This window comes from Emydura macquarii, unplaced genomic scaffold (assembly GCF_026122565.2).
Source record: "Emydura macquarii macquarii isolate MOO-44397 ecotype Brisbane River unplaced genomic scaffold, CSIRO-AGI_Emac_v2 contig_3345, whole genome shotgun sequence".
Lineage (NCBI taxonomy): Eukaryota > Metazoa > Chordata > Testudines > Chelidae > Emydura > Emydura macquarii.
Window position 1 is genome coordinate 3,485,128 of NW_027133482.1, and position 20,199 is coordinate 3,505,326.

The window sequence follows — 20,199 nt, forward strand, 5'->3', positions numbered from 1 at the left end:
AAATACATTTTGCATTGGCCTCTACTGGTGAGTACAACAGGATTGTTCAACTGTACAGTCGTTACTAATGGGAGGTACAAATCTAATCTACCTCATTGTGTGCTATAATTGTCTCACATTAAAGATGATATTAATTAGTCTGCAGGCTTATCCTACGAAACAGAAACCTTAATTAAGCAGACGTGAAACTCACTTTTGTGGATGCCATACATATCAAAACTGTAGAGAAATGACTACTGTAAAGTGACAGTTACTGCAAATCAATCTGAAGTTATTTTATTTTTTCAGCAGTACAAAATAATTACAAACAGTGAGCTATGGAATAAAAATTAAAAAATCATTGTTAAAAATATTTATTAAAAATAAATATTTAAAATTTGCTGTCCACATGAGATCATTGAAAATATTTATAAATACTACCAAACTAAATTAATCTGGAAAGGACATAACACTAATGAAACCAGTCATTTATTTAATTTTTTTTAAAAAAAACCTGCCATCCACATAAAATCACTGATTCTTAAATATAAATACATCCAAACTGTCAACATGCTAAGAGCATACAATGACATTATTAAATTACACCAAACATACTCTGCATATTGGAATATTTACTGTGTATTCTATTCTCACATCACAAATTAATGTACATAGGAAAGATGCTGAAAATTCACTACATACAATACACCTTATTTAAACAGAAGATTGTAGTTCCGATCAGTTCCAAGGTACTTTTCTCCCTAAGATGTGGTTGGTGATTTTCTGTGGGGAAATATGAAGACAAATGACAGATAAATTAGTATTATTTCTCAAACAATGCTACTACCTAACATTAAACTGCTCAAAGCACTGTGTCACCAATAAATAAATACTCATAAATCCCTTAGCATATATTACACCAACTGTGCTTTCCCACTTAGAGGTATAAAGAGACAAGAATATTAACACACTTCCCACTGATGGAATTCCACAAGCAGGGAACCAGAGATGGACCAAGTGTCTATTGTTATTACATAAGCAAATGGGGGGTTAATGTGTAACTATCTTTTTTTCTGAATAACTGTTGATATCTCAATTATGAACTCACAAACTTGTTTTGATTAACATAAGGGACTTATTGTGTGATGAAAGTGACAGCTGTTATTCCCTTTTTAGCGCATTTCAATAAACAAAGAAAATTAAGCATCCACTCCTCCAGAAGGCCAGATTATAGCCTCAGTTATGCATCACTGAATAAAATAAAAACTTCCTTACTCCCCTTGCCTAGCAATGCTTTGTGGCTGCACATACACAGAGACACCAGGACTGCTGGCTACAAATGTGGGTTTGGGAACAGAACTCTCTTTTTCAATTTCTATAATTGTATTGTCATGATAAGGTAGACAAGGGCTTACAGAATAGTTAATATATCAAATAATTTTGTGTACGAACAGGTTTTCCACTGATGGTTTGGTTTTATATAACATCTGTGCTGTATTGTTATTCTTTTCTGATACAGCACCAGACTGTCTCATATTGTGAGGCTGTTTCAGACAACTGTTACCCTTTGCCCAAGAAGTGCACAGCATTTCTTCCCCACATTTTAGTGGAAAAACTTCTATTTCTGAATGTTCAAGTCTCTCTCACTCACTCTCCCTCACACCACTCTCTGAATATGACGTCTCTTCTCTTCAAGCATCCAGTGGGCCTTGTGTCTCCCAGTTTGTGATCTCTGATATTCAGTGAACACACTTCACAAAGTTCAGGTACAAAAGCACCACAGCTCTGTGCTGGTTCAGTCAGCAGGTTGCAGTATCTCCAAAACATGGAGCAGTCTGATTCTTCTTTGTAAAGTGCCGTGTAAATTTACAGTATTATCTACACGATCTACTAATAGAGGAAACTGAATATGCCCATTAGCAGATCTGACATATTGCACCACATATAGGAGGCAGATGTGCACAATGACCCAGATCATTACAGTATGCATAATGAAAGACTTTGTAAGCAACAGAACGATCATCATTCATCTCAGTATGGAATCTGCCCCTGAACACTGCACACATGCTGCCCTATTCTATCCTGCGATCCCAAAATCATACAACTACTGAAGAACTGCCCTGATTGGAATAAATTGCATTTGCTATGTGCAGCAGCACAGTACATGGCCTGGGTGCCAGTAGTTATGCCTTGCTGCTTTCTAACTGGCAGTTTTGTAGAAAGTGGGCAGAGTTAAAAGTCTGTCTATCAGATGGTCTCAGACTACCCAGGACTCAAAAAGTTGCCCCAGACTGAACTCTGGTCCCAGAGATGGAAAGTAAGAACTTTAATCACCACTCCCTTAATAATTAAAAACTGTTCAAAAGTCACTGGTGGGAAAAATCAAGGAAGTTGAAAATAAGATGAAAAAGAATAGAGTCTCTAAAGCAGCAAGCAGTGTGGGAATGGCTGCCCTGAAACTTTTATTACACATCTCGGGAAACAACATTCTCCTTTCCAGCTGGTGTAATGACACCTAGTGGCCAATATCTTGCTCACAGGCCCCTGCCATTAAAGTGATATCTAATCTCAGAAACTGGCTCATTGTATTTGATTTTTACTGCATGCATGGACACCCACATCTTTAAAAGGGAAACTATGTAATCAAATTAATTTGTCCAACACTTATTGGATTTTTTCCCTATGCTACCCAACTTTGATTCATCCATGGAGCACCATCCATCCTGTGCCCTAAATGAGATAGGGGTCCTGTGGAAAAACTCCTGCTCAGCCACAAGCTGGAGAATGCCCGGAGTGGTCAAAATCTACAGGGAATTTAAATGCTACAATCCAAGTATTTTCTACTGAGCATGTGCAAAACTGCAACTTTTCAAAGGTTTATAATTTGGCTTATAATAGTGGCAGATTTTCACAGCAACAGCAAAAAGCACACATCTGACACAAAGCATGGGAGCACTAGAGCTCTTCAAAGAAAAGGTCATGGGAATGTTTTAAAATGGGCCAAACAATGTGTTTTTCCTTAGCCTCATCCTCGGAAATGGCTGAGCCATTTTTGCTGAAACTTAAAAAAAAAAAAAAAAAACAGCCTGAGGCAGACACCCAGCAAGGAAAATTTCAGCTCAAATAGTTCAAGTCTGGCAAAATTATAAGCAATTGAAAAGACAGTCTCGTAAGAGGAAGTGTCAGGCACCATTAATATTACAGATGGGGTTGGTAGCCCCATCTATAATAGATTAGCAAACTTCTTACATGTGTCTTTTTCCATACTTGTTAATAGGGGAAAGTCATCAGAGTAATTAACAGAGCAGTTAATATCTACATGCCCCAATCTATATTTCCCTAAACAGATAGGCAATTGCAGCCCATGACCAAGCTGTAATTAACTTCTAAAGGGTGTAAATCTGCACTGCTCTGAATTTACCAGTCAGGTCCAGAATTTATGGTGTCTGCTTCACATAAGATGTCTATGTGCCTGCCTTCCGTAACTGTCAAGGGGCTCACAAACTTGAAGCTTTGGTTTAGTACAGTGAAATGTGCTTTTATAAACAGGTATTTATTTTGCTTTAAAAATACATCAGAAAGGCATGTTTACAGTGATATGTAGTTATATGTAATATGCCTGCAACGCAATATGCCTGCAAGTAACACTTCAGCAAAGGATATGTGTACATGCTCACACACTTAGCATGTAGGTACATGTATTTAAAATTCATGGCCAATTTAAATCTCCTATAAGAAAGCAGTAAAATAAGCAGCCTGGACCAATAGGAACTTAGTATCTTGCAGAGGCAGCAAGCAAATCATATTGCTTGACAACAACACCCCAGAGAATAGTATTGCTGGGCTCCAGAGTGAGAGGGACCATTCAGCTGTAGGGAGTCACCTCAAGATGGGGCTTCAGAAAGGGCAAATGAAAGCAATCCTAGAAAGGGCACCCCTCAAAAGGTTACAGGAGAAAAACCTTACTACATTAGCAACACAAATTAATTTAATCATTTCTGTAAAACAATACACTTCTCAACCACAAGTCTGCTCCACTGGGGAAACTGTAGCAAGCAACTCACATTTTCAAGGCCATATTATACCTTGATCACTGTGTTATAAGCTTAGGCCATACATGCCCTTTATTTTCACAACATAAGCTATCTAGACAGAGGGTGGCGAGAACAGGACCAGAGGCATAGGAGGTTAAAATGAAAAAGACAAGGGCAAACCGACCTAACGAGAGAAGGCAGTGTGGTCAAGGGCAATGTAGGCTGAGACTCAGAAGACATGGGTTCTAATTCCTGGCTCTGTCACTGACCTGCTGTGCGACCCTGGGCAAGTCACTTCCCCTCTCTGGGCCTCTGTTTCCCTAATCTATTTAGACTGAGCTTTTCCCTGGCAGGAACTGTCTCTTGCTACATGTTTGTACAGCAACTGGCACAATGGGACTCTGATCAAAGCTGGAACTTCTAGACACTACTATAACACAAAAAATAAGAAATAATGAAAAATATAAACTGAGGACCATACACTTAGAGCCACAGTTTATTTCAAATAAGGAACTCAAATATGAAATTGCAGAACTATTAACTGTAGTATGTAACCTATTACTGAAATCTGCCTCTGTACCAGCTGGCTGGCTGGAAGGCAGCTAGTGTAATGCCAATTTTTTAAAAAGGCTCCAGAAGCGATCCTGGCAATTACAGTATGAGGCAAACTGGTTGAAACTATGGTAAAACACATAATTATGAGACTCAAAGATAAACACAGTTTGTTGGGGAAGAGTAAACACGGCTTTTGTAAAGGGAAGTTATGCCTTATCAATCTATTAGAATTCTTTGAGGGAGTCAACAAGCACATGGAAAAGGGTGATGCAGTCGACATAATGTACTTGGATTTTTAGAAAGCCTTTGACAAGGTCCTTCAACAAAATCTCTTATGGAAATTAAGTAGCCATGGGACAAGAGGAAAGTCCTCTCATGGTTGAAATATAGGAAACAAGGGTAGGAATAAATGGTCAGTTCTCACAATAGAGAAAGGTGAACAGCAGGCTCCCCCAAAGACCTGTACTGGGATCTGTGCTGTTCAACATATTCATTAATGATCTGGAAAAGGGGGTGAACAATGAAGTGGCAAAGTTTGCAGACGATACAAAATTATTCAAGGTAGTTAAGTCCAAAGCAGACTGTAAGGAGTCACAGGAGAACCTCACAAAACTGGGTGACTGAGCAACAAAATGCAAGATGAAATTCAACGTTGATAAATGAAAAGTAATGCATGCTGAAAAAAATAATCCCAATTACACATATACAACACTGGGTTCTAAATTACCTGTTACTACTCAGGAAAGAGATCATAGAGTTACTGTGGATAGTTCTCTGAAAACCTCTGGTCAACGCGCAGCAATGGTTAAAAACACTAATAGTATGTTAGGAACTATTAGGAAAGGGATAGAAAATAAGAAAGAAAATATCATAATACCACTATATAAATCCATGGTGCACCCACACTTTAAATACTGCGGTGACCAGAACTGGACACGTCTCAAAAAGCATAGTGGACTGGAAAAGTGTAGCCAGGAGGTGTGGCCTCCCTGTGAGATTGACGAAAAGGAAGAGCCAAACCCACCCTGGGGGTTTGAGCCCAGAAGGACACCATCTGATTGGAAGCAGGTGGGCGGGGCCAGGTCTTTAAAACCCAGGCCGACTAGCTCAGTCAAGCCTCAGCGGCCAAGGGAGAAGGACGCCTCTCCTTTGGGGCTTGAGCCTAAGGCTGTACCAGAGGCCCACACAGAGGGGAAACTGCCAGACCTACCCACGGCGTGGGGCCCTGCTGATCCGGAGGAGCTGCCGGCTGCCTGGGACTCGGAGGAAAGCCTGCCCGAGCTGCCTGCTGCTGGGGACCCCGAGAACCTGCCGGCGCTGCCCACTGCTTGGCACCCGGAGAACCTGCCGGCGCTACCCACTGCCTAGGGGCCTGAGGACTTGGAGGAACTGCCCTCTGCAGAGGGCCCTGCGCAGTTTCCGGAGCTGCCGCCGATTGATGGGTAAGGATTCGCAGGACTCCTGCACGCCCTCGAACCCAGCGGAAGGTGACGAAGCCCAGGTACTTTAGACATAGGGCGGGAGGAATGAGCCCAAGGAAGCCGACTGTGGTGCGGCTGAGCTGCGGCTTGCAGTGAGTCGGTGCGTTTCGGCTGGAGCTCCGCCGACCCAGTGACGGGACACCCCGTCACTGCCAGGGCCCTGGGCTGGGACACAGTGGAGACGGGTGGACCTGCATTCCCCTCCCCCCTTTCCTCACCCTGACTTGGGGTGGATGTTGGCTAGCGCCAGAGCCTGTCCTTACTGCACTGCCCTGCCCTACCTAAGGGCCGGGCACAGACTGCTGCTCACCCTGATAAGGGCTTAAGCGTGTGTGTCTGCTTCTGCCTGCCCTCCCAGACTGGCAGGCCATAGACTACTGACTTCCCCGGCTAAGGACTAGAGACTGCTGTCCCTCTGCCCTGCACTGCCCGAGGGCCAGGCCTTAGATTGCGGCTCACCCTACCCAGGGCTCAAGCCTGCGCGTGTTGGTCTGCCTGCCCTGCCAAAGGGCGAGGCCTTCGACTGTTGCTCGCCCTACCAAGGGCTCGAGCCTACCTGGGTTTGCTTACCTGCCCTCCCGAGGGCTAGGCAAGAGACTGCTTCCTCGCCCGGGCTGAGGGCTTGAGACTATTTCCTGCTGCTGGCCTGTCCCTGACAGTGGGCTAGACCCTAGACTGATAGCGTGCCTGCAGGGCGAGAAACTATTCCCCCAAAAAGGGGCGACTTGAACCGAGGCTCGCCCTACTGAGGGCCGGACGCGGCCCCCTTGATTCGGACTCAACAAAACTGTAGGCGCCGGGAGGTGGGGCCTCCCTCTGAGATTGACTCAGAGGGAGAGTCCCCGGCGCTGCCCCTACAGGGAAACCTCCACAAAAAGGTTCAGAGCTAGAGAATAAAGATACCAAGAGGATGGAATGGCTTACATACGAGGAGAGACTAAAAATTAAGGAAGTGAGAAACTGATCCAGTTTTGATAAGAAAGTTTGGGACTTCAGAGTTGCGATATCAATAGGGACAAGAAGGTCGCAATCAGCAGTTTCTATTTTGTATTAAGTCACAATGCAAGAACTACATATATGGATGCCTAGAACACTGACATCATAAAAGAGAAATTGCCAGTCTCAAAGATAAATTCTCTTTTAAATGTATGGACCACTTCTGTGGTATAAATATATTTTTAAATCATGTCACTGAGCATTATATATAATTGCAATCACCTTCCTATATATCACTAGATGCCATGACCCAGAAAAAAAGCCCTCTCTCCACTGAATACAATGTAGTTACCATGTACCACAACTAACTCAGGCTACTCTGTAGAGCATATTGGTCCACTCCATAAAGCCACCAGGCAATCTCTGGTAAAGAGAAAGATCACTAATACTGGAATGGTAAGACTGCTGCACAGCGTAAAAGGGAGATGCATTAACACAGATGTGTCTAGGGAATTTTGCATGATGAGTCTTTTCTACAGCTGTCTCTAGGTCACAACTTAACTGCGTAAGGAGTTCTGAATATTAATCTTTAGTACATTAACAGTGGCCAACCTGCCAGCTAAATGAACACTTAAGAATATCCAGTCCACAGTCTCCAGAGGATTAAAAAAATCATCTTTTCAAAGTCCTCTCAAATCCTACAGCCAAAGCTGTAACAAGGACAGTGATTCCTTGTTAAACTTGTCAACATGCTTTACAAATCCAACTATGAATTCTGAAAGCTCTTGGGTATATAAATAGGATACACCAGAGCTAAACCACCAGATTCAAAGATGTCATCCATGGAACACTTTCAGTACTCCCACCAGAATCTCTCTGTTCTGTCTTCAGAGATCGGTGCAAGGCCTTTCTAGTCATATTCATTTATTTGGGACCATTTTTTCCTCTCCTTTTAACAATTTTCTTTTTGGTTTCTATGTATTGACTGTGCATATTGAAGTAGAAAGCAGAGCAGAGGTTGGTCTATAGAAGTGTGGCTGATTTGGGTCACTGCAGCCTAGAAGTGTTATATATTCAGTTCAGCAATCTACATTCACAGAGAGGCATACTGTACAATATATATAAATATCACAGAATCATAGAAATGTAGGGCTGGGAAGGGACCTTGAGAAGTCATCTTATCCATCCCCTCTCACACTGAGGTGGGACCAAGTAAACCTAGATCATCCCTGACAGATGTTTGTTTAACCTGTTCTTAAAAACCTCTTATGACAGGGATTCCACAACCACCCTTGATAACCTATTCCAGTATTTAACTATCCTTATAAAGTTTTTCCTAATATCTGAACTAAATCTTCCTTGCTGTAAACTAAGCTGATTACATAAAGAACAACTGATCACCACCCTGTTTATAACAAGTCCTTAACATATTTGAAGACTGAGAGTGGACCTGAAAACAATCTTCTCTAGACTAAACATGCTCTTTATTTTTTTAAAATCCTTCCCCATATGTCAGGTTTTCTAAATCTTTTATAATTTTTGTTGCTCTCTGTCATGCGGGCTGGCTTGAGTGGGGGGGGCATTTAGTATATTGTGTGACATCAGTACGGCAGAATCATAATAATCCATGTGCGATATGCCATGTCAGGTACTGTTAGGAAGGTTATAATGTGCTAAGTAAGATAATAATACTTATGTTCATGTGTAATATTTGAAATGGAAGTTTTAGATGTATTTGAGATATCTGTATTTCAAATTGTTCTGCCTGGGCAACACCCCAGCTAGGAAGGCTGCAGAACAATGGCCTGCATAATGGCCCATTAAGGCATTCCCAGGTGCAAGGGGCCCTGAGGGAGAAGCCAGCATCACCACTGAGTCACCAGAACCTGCTTATGTGACTCTGGACTCCATTGCAGGCAGCCTACCTGATGAAGCATCAGGACTGTCCCATGTGACTATGGACCCCAGGCACACCGGAGGAGTCACCAGGATTGGCCCATGTGACTATGGACTCCATTTTGGGTCTTGTGACTGCCCACAGGCCACATGGCCTGTGGAGGGGGTTTATAAGATCAAGCCAGAGAAACCATTTTGTCTTTGTTCCTGTCCAGTCTGCAGACATACACCTATCTCTGGACCAATTCATCTTGCAACTGAACCGAAGGACTTAGACCCATCCAGGTACTGGATGTGAACCAGAGAGAACTACACAAGCCTGCAAATCCACATTTCTTCCAGAAACCTGAAGTATATGGACTTTTAATCATTTGTATATCTGTGATTTACCTTAACCCTTTAACATTTCTCTTGTGGTTTATTCCTTTCTTTTTACAATAAACCTTTAGTTTATACACTAAAGGATTGGCTGACAGCGTGGTATTTTAGGTAAGATCCAAACTTATATTGATCTGGTGCTGTGGCTGACCCTTTGGGGTCAGAGGGAACCTTTTTAGCAAAAAGCAGAGAGTTTAAGTAACTGGTCTCTTTGCTGGACCTAGTCCTGATTTGGGAGCCAGGAACTGGAATGCAGTAAAGGGGGCTGCGGGCATTTGTGGACTGGCTTCTTGATATCCAGTGTGTGGAAATCAGAAGCAGTTCGTGGCTGGTCGGGAAGATGGGTTTCAGTGTCACCCACCAGCGTGGGGAGAATCTGCTCTCCTTTTGCAGCCTGCCCTGACCTTGGCATTATCAGTTGGCTACCCTGGGCACGGGTTGTATCACACTCTCCTCTGGACTCTCTCCAATTTATCCACATCTTTCCTAAAATGCGGTGTCCAGAATTGGACACTTACAATGCTTCTGTTAATATACCCCAGTCTTTTTCATAACTGCATCACATGTTGACTTGTACTCAATTTGTGATCCACTATAATCCCCAGATCCTTTTCTGCAGTACTACTGCCTAGCCAATTATTCCTCATTTTGTAGCTGGGCATTTGATTTTTCCTTTCTAAGTGCAGTACTTTGCACTTGTCTTTACTGGATTTTATCTGGTTGATTTCAGCCTAATTCTCCAATTTGTCAAGGTCATTCTGACTTCTAATCATGTCCTCCAAATTACTTGCAACCCTTTCCAGCCTGGTGTCATCTGCAAATTTTATAAGCCTACTTTCCATGATCAAAGACATTAATGAAAATATTGAATAGTACTAGACCCGGACAGACCCATGCAGGACCATACTAGATAAAACCTGCCAGTTTGACAGTGAATCATTGATAATTACTCTGAAAAATACAGTTTTTCAAACAATTCTGCTCTCACTTTATAGTGATTTCATCTAGAGTAAAATAATTTGACCCAAAGTAAGACTAGAATATTCAGGTTCTCTAACTTGTTTGCCTTGAGTTCCCTTTTCCTTGGTGACCCACGGAAGGCCAGCTTGTGAGATAGAACACCTACCGTTTTGTAAAGCTGTGCTTTCAGCCGGTATGAAGTATATTCAGATTTTCTTTTCTCTTCCTCTCGCCTCTTCTGCACCTCAGGCAACTGTTCATAAATTCTTAGTGTAAATACAAAGACAAAAAAAGTTACTTGAAAGTAAAGGAACTTGTTAGTGCAAAAAGCATCCTTCATCCAAGCTCTTTACCTTCATGTTCTCTTAAAGGCTTCCGGCTAAATGTAGCAGAGAGAGATTATCTTTGGGGTTGCTAGTGTCATGGAGACCAAACGTGGAATACACAGTTAGCCATGGTACTGGAAGTTCCCACAACACACAATGACACTCTTTGAAGCATCATCCCCTAAAAGTATTTCTGGGAGTAATGTCAATGATATGGCAGCATTGCTCCAAAAAGTGCAACTTTCAGGATCACCAACAGGGAGTGGTACCACAGTGGATGGGCATGTTGGGTTCCAAATATCAAGTTTATCCATAAATGTTAGATTTTTTTGTAGTGAGAAGCACTTGAAATGGGTCAAATTTGGCAAAACCATCTCTGAAATCCAAAGATATCAGGCCAGGTTTTGCCCCCTCCTGTTGAGCCTCTACCAGGCAGGGGCCAGGAATAAAGGGAAGCCTTGAACTCAGGAAGCATAAGGAATAGGACCTCTGCAAGGCCAGTACTGCCACTGCCAGTTCAGCAGTGGTCAGGATCTTGGTCTCCCTTCTACACACTGGCCAGGCACAGAAGGCAGCAGACACTGTACTCTCTTTCTAGAGTGCTCACCCCACACTCCCCAAAGCTCTAAGTCTTGGGTCTGCTTTAAAACTGGAAAGCTCTGCCAATTTCATGACAATGCCAACTTCATGTAGGACAGCATGGCTCCAATAATAAAAAAAATTAATTAGAATGGAGAGCCTACCATATTCTGAATTGTTAGCCCTCTATAATACTTAAACAAGACAAACTGTACCTTACTTCTTTTCTCTCAGAGAGATTTGAGATTGAGTGAATACAATAGAAACTTTCTACAGACACCGTGTTGTCCCAAAAATATGTTCTTTTAGGAGATTTATTATTTTGCTCTTTTATGCAATAGATTTCGTCAAATCAGTCCTACACTGACAGAGGGAGTTGGAAGCAGTTTTTCTTTTAACACATTTATTCCTTCAACTGGTACTCATTTGACAGGGCTTCAATAGATTCTGTTTTGAGGATGAGGGATACATAGGATAAAGATAGCTGAGAATAAATAGGTGCATCTTCCATGGAAGTCTCTGTGCTAATTGCAGCACGGACGTAAGATGGTAAGATGGTCAGAAAACAGGTACAAGTGGCAAAGTTGTGTAACCTGCACCAATTTGACATTTAGCAGGTGTGTAAAACCCACCACAGGGTAAGGAAGTGGGGAAGGTTAGCAGGAAAAGAAATGGGAGGGTACTAGATAAAGCAGACTCTTCCTACTTTAAATTACCCTTCCACAATCTCCAACTGTGAGAATGAACTTGACCAGTGCTGAACCTGATTCCCATGCAATACCCTAAAACTCAGACTAGAATAAACCACAGCATTTGTAGAGAGTACGGACTACCATATACAAACATGTTAGCTAACATGTTTGAATTAGCAATCAGTTAACTTGAGTTAAACTCTAGAATAGACATACCATTTGGAACAATCTTATGGGAGTAGGCAGATACGAATTAAAATAGGGCTCTTAAAGAAAGGACTCCATTATAAAAAATACAACAGTAAGAACACAGCCACTACAGTGTTAACAGTTCCGCTAACATAGAGCTCTTTGCTACTACCTTCTCACAGACATACCTTCTCTTTTGTCCCTGTTTTCCTATTCTGTCTGTGGCTGCTCCCAGAAGCTTAACATTTTTAAAAACTTCACTGGCAGCATTACCTCTATAGAGAAGACAAAATGAATAACATTTGGATTCTTATTTCTGTTAAGCCTTAAACTGAAGAAGTTAGATTGTTCTTGGATTAATACACTGATCTTTCACCTCTGACATCACAGGTTCAGAACTGCATCAATTCCTAAGTGAAAAGGCTACTGGTGATTTCATTCTCTGGGTGGATGCTTCATCCACTTCAACAGGAAAGATGGTTTGAAATAGTTAGGGAGTTAGCCTAGTACTTGGGAGACCTGGGTTCAATTCCCTACTCCGACACAAACTTCTTGTATGATCTTGAGCAAGTCACTCAGCCTCTCTGTGCCTCAGTTCCTCATCTGTAAAATGGGGACAATAGCACCAACCTACTTCACAGGGCTGTTGTAAGGATAAATACATTAAAGATACTAAAGACTGTGAAGTGCTTTGAGAACTTTGAGAACTTATGACAGAAAGGAACTATCATCACAGGTGGGATTTTCAAAAGCTTTTAGCGCTGGTCAAACCCTGCTTCCACTGAAGTCAAAGGTAAGACTTGCATACGATTTTAGTGGAAGTAGAGCCAGGCCGATGCTGAGCACTTTTGAAAATCCTACTCCATAAAAGCATGACACAATCTGGCTTGTAACAACACAGCTAGCAGTCCTGGCCGAGGAAAGGTCCAGAACTGTAGAGGACTGTGTTGCAGGTCAGAGCTGAGGTGCAATGGCTCAGCCGCATAAGGAGCTTGCAGAGCACTTGCCAGCCACACTGCCTTACCTCTGGCCAATGTGGTTAGTTCCCCAATGCACAATAAAACATTCACCAAGAGACAAAACTGATGTGTCTGGGCATATTTTCAGGAAGTGCAGAAGCATTCACCTACTAAGATCCACTGCTTAGATTTAGTATTTATCTATAGTAACATGTATTCCATCTGAGAGAGATTTTCTGAGCAAAACAATCAGTTCAAGGCATATCTGTTAGAGTTATCACCATGATCCCCTATTAAGCATTAGCACATGCTCCTTTTTGAAGTCTCTACCTTAAGTCATGCAAGCTCTCCACTGGAAAGGGCATTAAATCCTCTTAAGATCTATAAATAACCTATTGGATGGGAGTGGGAAAGTCCAGCAGGACTCCTTTAGACTACCATCCCACTTACTCTCCAAGGCTCCATGGCATGCTGGGACTCCCTCCAGCTAAGCATGGTTGGATGTGCCTCATTACTTTTTAGTTAATCTGCTGTTCAGGTATTAGGCCATTGGCTCAACCATTCATTGAGATGTTTAACTTAAGTAGGGAAGACACGACTGTAGTTAAATTCAGCACCCCATTCCATAACTGATTTTATAATTCTAACTAGTTTATCAAGGTGTAAGGAGAAATAGAATATTCTCCTCATGGGAATGACCCAAAAAATTGTTCTCATTAAATGGGCAGATTTTAAAAGGCCAGTGAAAGTGATAAATTATTTTCCAACTTCATCCGAGAGAAAAGTTACGAGTGCAGCATGAACAAGTAAATGGCTATAAAATTACCACAACTGGATCAAGGTTGGGTGAATCAGACTTAGCACAGTGTTTCTCAACTTTTAAATAGCAAATACCCCCCTAACTTCTGAAAATTTTAATAAGTACCTCAACACTCAATTTTCCACTCTGAGAAATACAATCTTTTTCCCCTTTACCACTGGACGACTGTATTTCTTGTAAAGCAGGAGAGTTCTAAGTTCTGCAATGCTGTGTGGCTGTGGCAGATCACAAAACCCCCTGCTTTTTCTCCCCTCCTTCTTCCTCCCCTTCCTCCATATAGGAGCAAAGGTCAACACCAGCCAATCACTATGGCCTGATGGCAGGGTCATGTGGTGTTCTCCTCACACAAGTGGGAACTTGTGAGGTATGAGCAGGCACTAGCGGCTCACCAGAGTGGATAGTAGCGCTCCCCCTGGCCGTCCCTAGGGGGGTGCAGGCCTGGGGCAAATCACACTGTGTGGGCCCCTTTTAAGATTTTTATACTGGTAAAATCTGGGGCTCTCAGAGTTGTCAATTGACAAGTAAGTCTGCGGGTAGAGCCCAGCTCCAGGACAGGGCAAACCGCTGGGCTCTCCGCGTGGCTTTCTGGGCACCAGGCTTTGAGCCGGGGAGGGGAGCTGCCACCCGGGCAAGTAGTAGGCGGTTGACGCCTGGTTGCCAGCCCAGGAGGTGGGTGACTGCCACCTGCTCTGAGCTGGGACACAGGCAGCTTCCGCACAGGCTGGGACCCGGGGATGTGGGCAGGCGGCAGGCAGCTGCTGCCCATCTTCAAGTCAGGGCACAGGAGGCTGTCTCTCGGCTCAGAGCCAGGGCACGGGTGGCAGCCACCCAGCTGTGAGCCCAGCTCACAGGGTGCAGGAGGCTGCCGCTGGGCTCCCACCTTTCTCAAAAAGCCAATGGCTACTGCCCAAGCCGGCAGCTGCCGCCCGGCTTCCCAAGAAGCTGGCAGCTGCCGCCCAGTTTCCCAGGACTGAGGCAGCTGCCGTTTACCTCCCAGCTAGGAGGTGGGACCAGGCAGGAAGCCAGCGGCTGCCACCCGCCTCCCCCAGAAGCCAGTGGCTGCCGCCCGCCTCTCTTCACTGCGTTTTTCGCCACAGTACCCCCTGCCTGTGTCTCACGTACCCCTAGGGGTACACGTACCACAGGTTGAGAAACTATGACTTAGCAGACATGCTATGTATTCAGATATTTATGAACTCTGAGTTCATGAAGATGTTGCAGTTAATGGCACAGATCAAGGAGTGCTATTGATCTGTGACAAGTTTTCCCAAAGTAATGGAATATTTTAAGATTTTTGCAGCTGCATTCCCAGGACAAGTGGCATCTTCCAAAGTTACTATGAACTTTCAATTTATGGGCTTTAAAACAGTTTTTGAAATGCCAAACACCACTGAAATCAATTTATCATCTTGCTCAGTCTTTTCCGGCCTTTATATTAAATCAGAGTTTATTTTGTTTATTACCTACTCTTTCTGGTATATATTTGCCCTATATGTAGTGCTTACACTCTAAAGTCCCACTTCAACAAAGTAATTAGCCACATGCTTAAATCCTCTTGACTCCAATATCCCTGGGCTGCTGTTTTGATTCTTTTAATATCTTATGCTTCTATAGCACTTTTCATGCCAAGAGACTTTAAATACTTTACGAACTACCATGCAGAGGTAATACCCCTCCCCTTCTTCTCACCTCTTTCCTCCTCTACCTTTTCAAGATCCAACTGAAAGATATCACATTTTTCATTTCTATCTTTCACTTATTGTCCCTATTTCATCATTTATTTTTGGTGTTCTTAATTCATTACTTGAGTATTATGCATTTCCACCCAATGTTTATCCAATTTCATATCCTATATATAAATACTTGTTCCAAATTATCACATAGTGGTATGTGCTGTTAGACATCTGCTGCGTTCCACACACCTGTACAAGTTTTAAATCTCTAATTTACATTTCACTATCTATGATGCTTGATTACTTTTTGCTTTTCATTCAGTTTGTCCAATGGCTAGGCTTATGTTTCTAGTCTGTTTCAGTTCTAGTGGACACATACAAAATGCTTCAATGTTTGGGTTGCAGTGAAATGTTCAGATCTAGCTAAAATAAATGATTTTCCTAAAATTAAAAAAAAAACCATGTCTATTAATAATAAATCACACTTCCCTTCTGAGAGAAAACCCTACATTTTGTACTAAAACCACCTGAGGTATTCCAAATGCCCAAAGCCTTCTCATGCAAGAGTGATGTATCTATCCTCACCACACCATTCAGGTGACCTGATTTACAGTCTATGTGAAAAAGGTTTTTCTGAGCCTTACCGTTTAGATCTCTGAACCATTTCACTCTTTGGAATTGTCCTTCTCTTCTGTTTAATCAGGTAGTCTAAATGGAAAGGAGAAGTTTTGAGCATAATAAAACTCTATAGCTTACAAAAACAGTGTACAAGTTTGTTTAGATCAAAGAACTGTCCTAATATAATAATCTCATTATGCATGTATAAAATTAATTTATATAAAATGAATATTAATGTTAAAGAATCTCACTAGAAATATGTACACACAGAATGCTCTGTAGGCAAAATGAGTAAATTCAGTATTTCCTTTAGAGCACGAAAAGGAATAAACCTAAGGCACCTCTGTTAGAGAACAGGTAATTAGCATTCTTATAACCCTTCTTCTCAGGGGGATTGAACAGCTCCTCTCGCTCGCTCTGCAACACACTCTGTATCTTCCTTTCTTCCATGATGAGCTTCAGGCGTTTCACACGCTCCCCAGAGCGGGAGATGAAATCAGGGCGGCGCAACACAAGAGCCTCCTAAGAAGGAGAAAAAAAACCCAGAGTATAAAGTAGCTTCAGAACGTTCCTCCAAGCTGGAAGGGGACAATCAAAATATTTAACCCCATTAATGAACTGTGGAAAACATGCCTTTCAAAGAGTTATCCTTACACGACACAGAATATCGCATCCATAATGCTGAGTAATTCTCTGGGGATCTTGTTAACAAGTACTTTGGTGTTAAACAACATGAAAGCTAACTGGCTGGGGAAAAGAGTAGCTAAAATAATTTGCAAAAAAGATGTAAACTTCAGTTTAAACAAGCAGGTTAAAGGTTAGGCAGCCACGCATCCAGGACAAGTTACTGGTAACCACAGAATTAGACCCCTCCCTCAAAATAAAACTAAAGTCTATTATAACTATCTTTTTAAATAGTATATATTTCATTAGTATCCACATTATGTTGGCTCCCAAGAAAAGCTTTAAAATGGGGTCTCAGCATTCCACATCCATTTTAACCCCAAGGTTTAGTGGTAATGAGAAGTTTTCAAAATACAAAGCCAATGAGTACTACGTGTTGGCTGCATCTGAGACCCCTTCCTTGAACTTCTTCCTGATGCATATTTGTGCTGACACCACCTGCCTTTTCTCTGCTCTACTTCTGTATCTCAAGGCAGCAGGTGATTATGCTCTTGCTGAAGAGGGCCCTACAGGTGTGAAAACTCATTGCCCCTTGACATGAACTTCTGTCCACCCCTCCTCACTTTTGACCACCACCATAAAACTGTGTTTTTCACACCTGCTTAGTACAATCACACCTGGTCTTCAGTGTCTATATAATTTGCTGTGTGGTTTCCATTTCACAGGTTAGTTTCCTATGTTTTTATTGCATTCTCTGTTTAAAACGCATCACACTCTTTAATCTTTATTATTTGGCATCCCATGAACACTGCAGGAGGGGAGAAATTAAAAAAATGTAAGTTGCTACTTTCCTTCCCAAGCCCTGTAAGCAGCTGACTTAAACCCTGAAATATGAGATCTGATTATCTTAGCTTGTATAGCCATAGGTGTTATAAACAGTATAAAATTATCCAATCCTTTTTAAAAAACAGCAACAGTGTTGTACTTGTTGACTGCCTACAGCAGTGGAAGCAAAATGGTGAAAATCAGGCCCACAAGTTTTGTTACTATGAGCACCTAAACGTGGCTTCAACTTCTCCATGTTCTCCCCCTTCCCCCTCAAAACTCACAATAAAACAAGAACCTCTACAATGGAGTGTTCTTACCTGCAGCGTCATTTTCACAAATGGTCTTGGGGGCTTGTTCTCAACATCTCTTACTGGGACTAGTGGTTGAAACTTGATGCTGCCTTGCTGCTCTTGCAAGTTCCTCTCTCGGAGTGGCTCTCTCCACGGCTTTGTGCTAGTCAGTGGCTCAAACCAGGATGGACCAGGACCAGAAAAGGAGCTAGATTTGTTCTCCTTCCTAGAGTCGGATTTTAAATCCTCAGCAGGAACAAACCAGGAAACTGCTAATGAAAATATTTTTAGAGCCAAAAAGGCAAAATTAGAGAATCATTTATTTTAAAGAATATATAATTTCTCATTTTCTATCTCCCTTTGAGCCTCTCTGCATATACAATCTCACTAAACACAATCAGAGGCCTGATCCTGCAGTCATTGCTCATATCAGTATTCCCACCAACTTCAATGGGACTATTTGTGTAAACACCAGGGCTGTTTCAAATGACTGCATTTGCCAAACACTAGAGCAAATCCTTGAGTCTCTATTAACCAACATAGATAAAGTACTCTTTGAAATGGCTCAACTAACAAATCTCTCTTTATTTATTCAATCTTTTACTAATAATTTCACAGTTCTAAAGCACCTGTGATCCCAAAGAGTCCTATGGCTTTTTACCAATCTTTCTGAGGAGCACATGCTTTGCATCTTCCAAAACCATGATGTACAAGCAAGTGCGAGGCCATCCTGATTTTACAGCGTTCTGGAATTTAAATACAACTAGAAGATACCCTCTAGAAGTTTTCAAGTGAAGCAGATACAAGACTAGGGTTATCTGTTCCTAACCAAAAGGTGATGAAAAATTGCACCGGGGATGGAAAATAATGTATTTTAGAACATTTCAACAGCTACACAGCTGAGTGTTGGAGGGAATTCCCTCCCCAAGATACAATCCCTGAAAAGGGAAACAAGAACACTTCCTTCCAACATGACGTTCTCCTTACCTGAAAACTCACTTTTTCCATGAAGCCCTCAACAAGTGAATCAATAATATTCAGTATTTCATATCTTTACCGTTTTAATACATGTAACTTAACAGAAATGCCAAGATGTTCACATGCCTAAACAAAGTATCCATGTGAGAGCGTACTTGATCTGTCCTTGCTTGCTTGCTATATTCCCTCATGTTTGTCACCATCACTTGTTATGTCATGTCTGAAATTTAGAGTATGAGCACTAAAAATAATAGACTATAAATACTTGATAAAAGTAAGTGATTCCATTGCCTTTTTAAAAAAATACAGTTGTGCCACAGTTAGAGACTGTTCTCACAGGACCAGGTAGGGATCTCATGATTATATACACATTGAGTACCTTTAATATATGCTGGCTGATGTGAAATGTGAGCACTTTCCCATTCACAAAGATGCAATATTTGGGGCTGACCTTGTGGTATTTGCGGCCTGTTCCTTCTTGTCTTTTTGTCCATGAGAAAACTGCCTGGCTGTCCCTTCTGTTTTCCCTTGCCTCCTGGGTTTCGAAAATCTGAAAACACACCATCCAACTGCCCAAAAACATCATCAGCACAACTTGAGGGTTTCTGTGGCGTCACTTGGCTAGGTCTTGGGGTGGGGAAAGTCATACCAACATCTCGAGTATTTTTCTTGGTTGCACTGTTCACAATCTCGAAGTCTCCTGTAGTTCAAAAGAAAGAAAAAGGAACATACTACTCTGGGGCAGCAGTGACTCAACACGCTAAGATGTTGGGAAGCCCTCCCTGGTCCTTCAAATTAGCCATATCCCCATGTACTCCAATCTCACAAGCTAAGCAGGGTTGAACTAGACCAGAACACTGGTGGAAGACTGCTGAGGAACATTTATAAGCTGCAGAATGTGGTGTTAGGGATTCAGAAGGTGGTAGTCATGCAGGTTTTGTCAGAGTTTTTTGCCATTTTATTGTAATATTAAATATGGGGGCTGGATGACTCTGAGGATTGGCAAAGATAGACTGACACTTTTTAAGTTACCACTATAAATCCAGCTCAAGTTCAGTGACCAAGGGTCACTATATGATGATCCATGTGAAGTTAGTTGTGTGGCATCAGTCTGGCTCCCAGGGCAAAAGGTGTCTCCCCCACAATGCCATTAATACAATTGGAAATAACTGGTTCCCTTGTTGGCAATTTGACCTTTACTGAAACAGTGAATGGGCCGAGTAAGTGAACTACCATCTCTCTGCTACAGGAAGATTCCTGTATCTGGGTTGAAGCACAAAAGTAAGTCAGTGTATACTTGGGCTGCTTATGCCGGTAATGTATGTTTTACTGGATAAACAGAATCCTTCGGTCAGGGTGGTAGGTCCAGCACTTTCCACTTACGTTAAATTTTATTTGCAAAAG

The 20,199-nt window shown here is 42.1% G+C and overlaps 1 protein-coding gene across 3 annotated transcripts in view; it reads right to left on the reverse strand.

The window, feature by feature from the left end:
- Positions 1–249: 249 nt before the first annotated feature.
- ALMS1 (ALMS1 centrosome and basal body associated protein) overlaps positions 250–20,199 on the reverse strand; it is a 95,451-nt gene continuing 75,501 nt past the window's right edge. The window contains exons 13-19 of one of the 3 annotated variants that reach the window (XM_067533585.1): positions 19,247–19,495; positions 17,845–18,086; positions 16,417–16,597; positions 16,102–16,165; positions 12,194–12,280; positions 10,386–10,485; positions 250–762 (exon numbers count right to left, since the gene is read on the reverse strand). In XM_067533585.1, the coding sequence (XP_067389686.1) occupies positions 718–762; positions 10,386–10,485; positions 12,194–12,280; positions 16,102–16,165; positions 16,417–16,597; positions 17,845–18,086; positions 19,247–19,495 (968 nt within the window). In that variant the 3' untranslated portion in view covers positions 250–717. Of the gene's footprint in view, positions 763–10,385; positions 10,486–12,193; positions 12,281–16,101; positions 16,166–16,416; positions 16,598–17,844; positions 18,090–19,246; positions 19,496–20,199 lie in introns of all 3 variants that reach the window. The other 2 variants (XM_067533584.1, XM_067533586.1) reach the window with 2 other exon arrangements.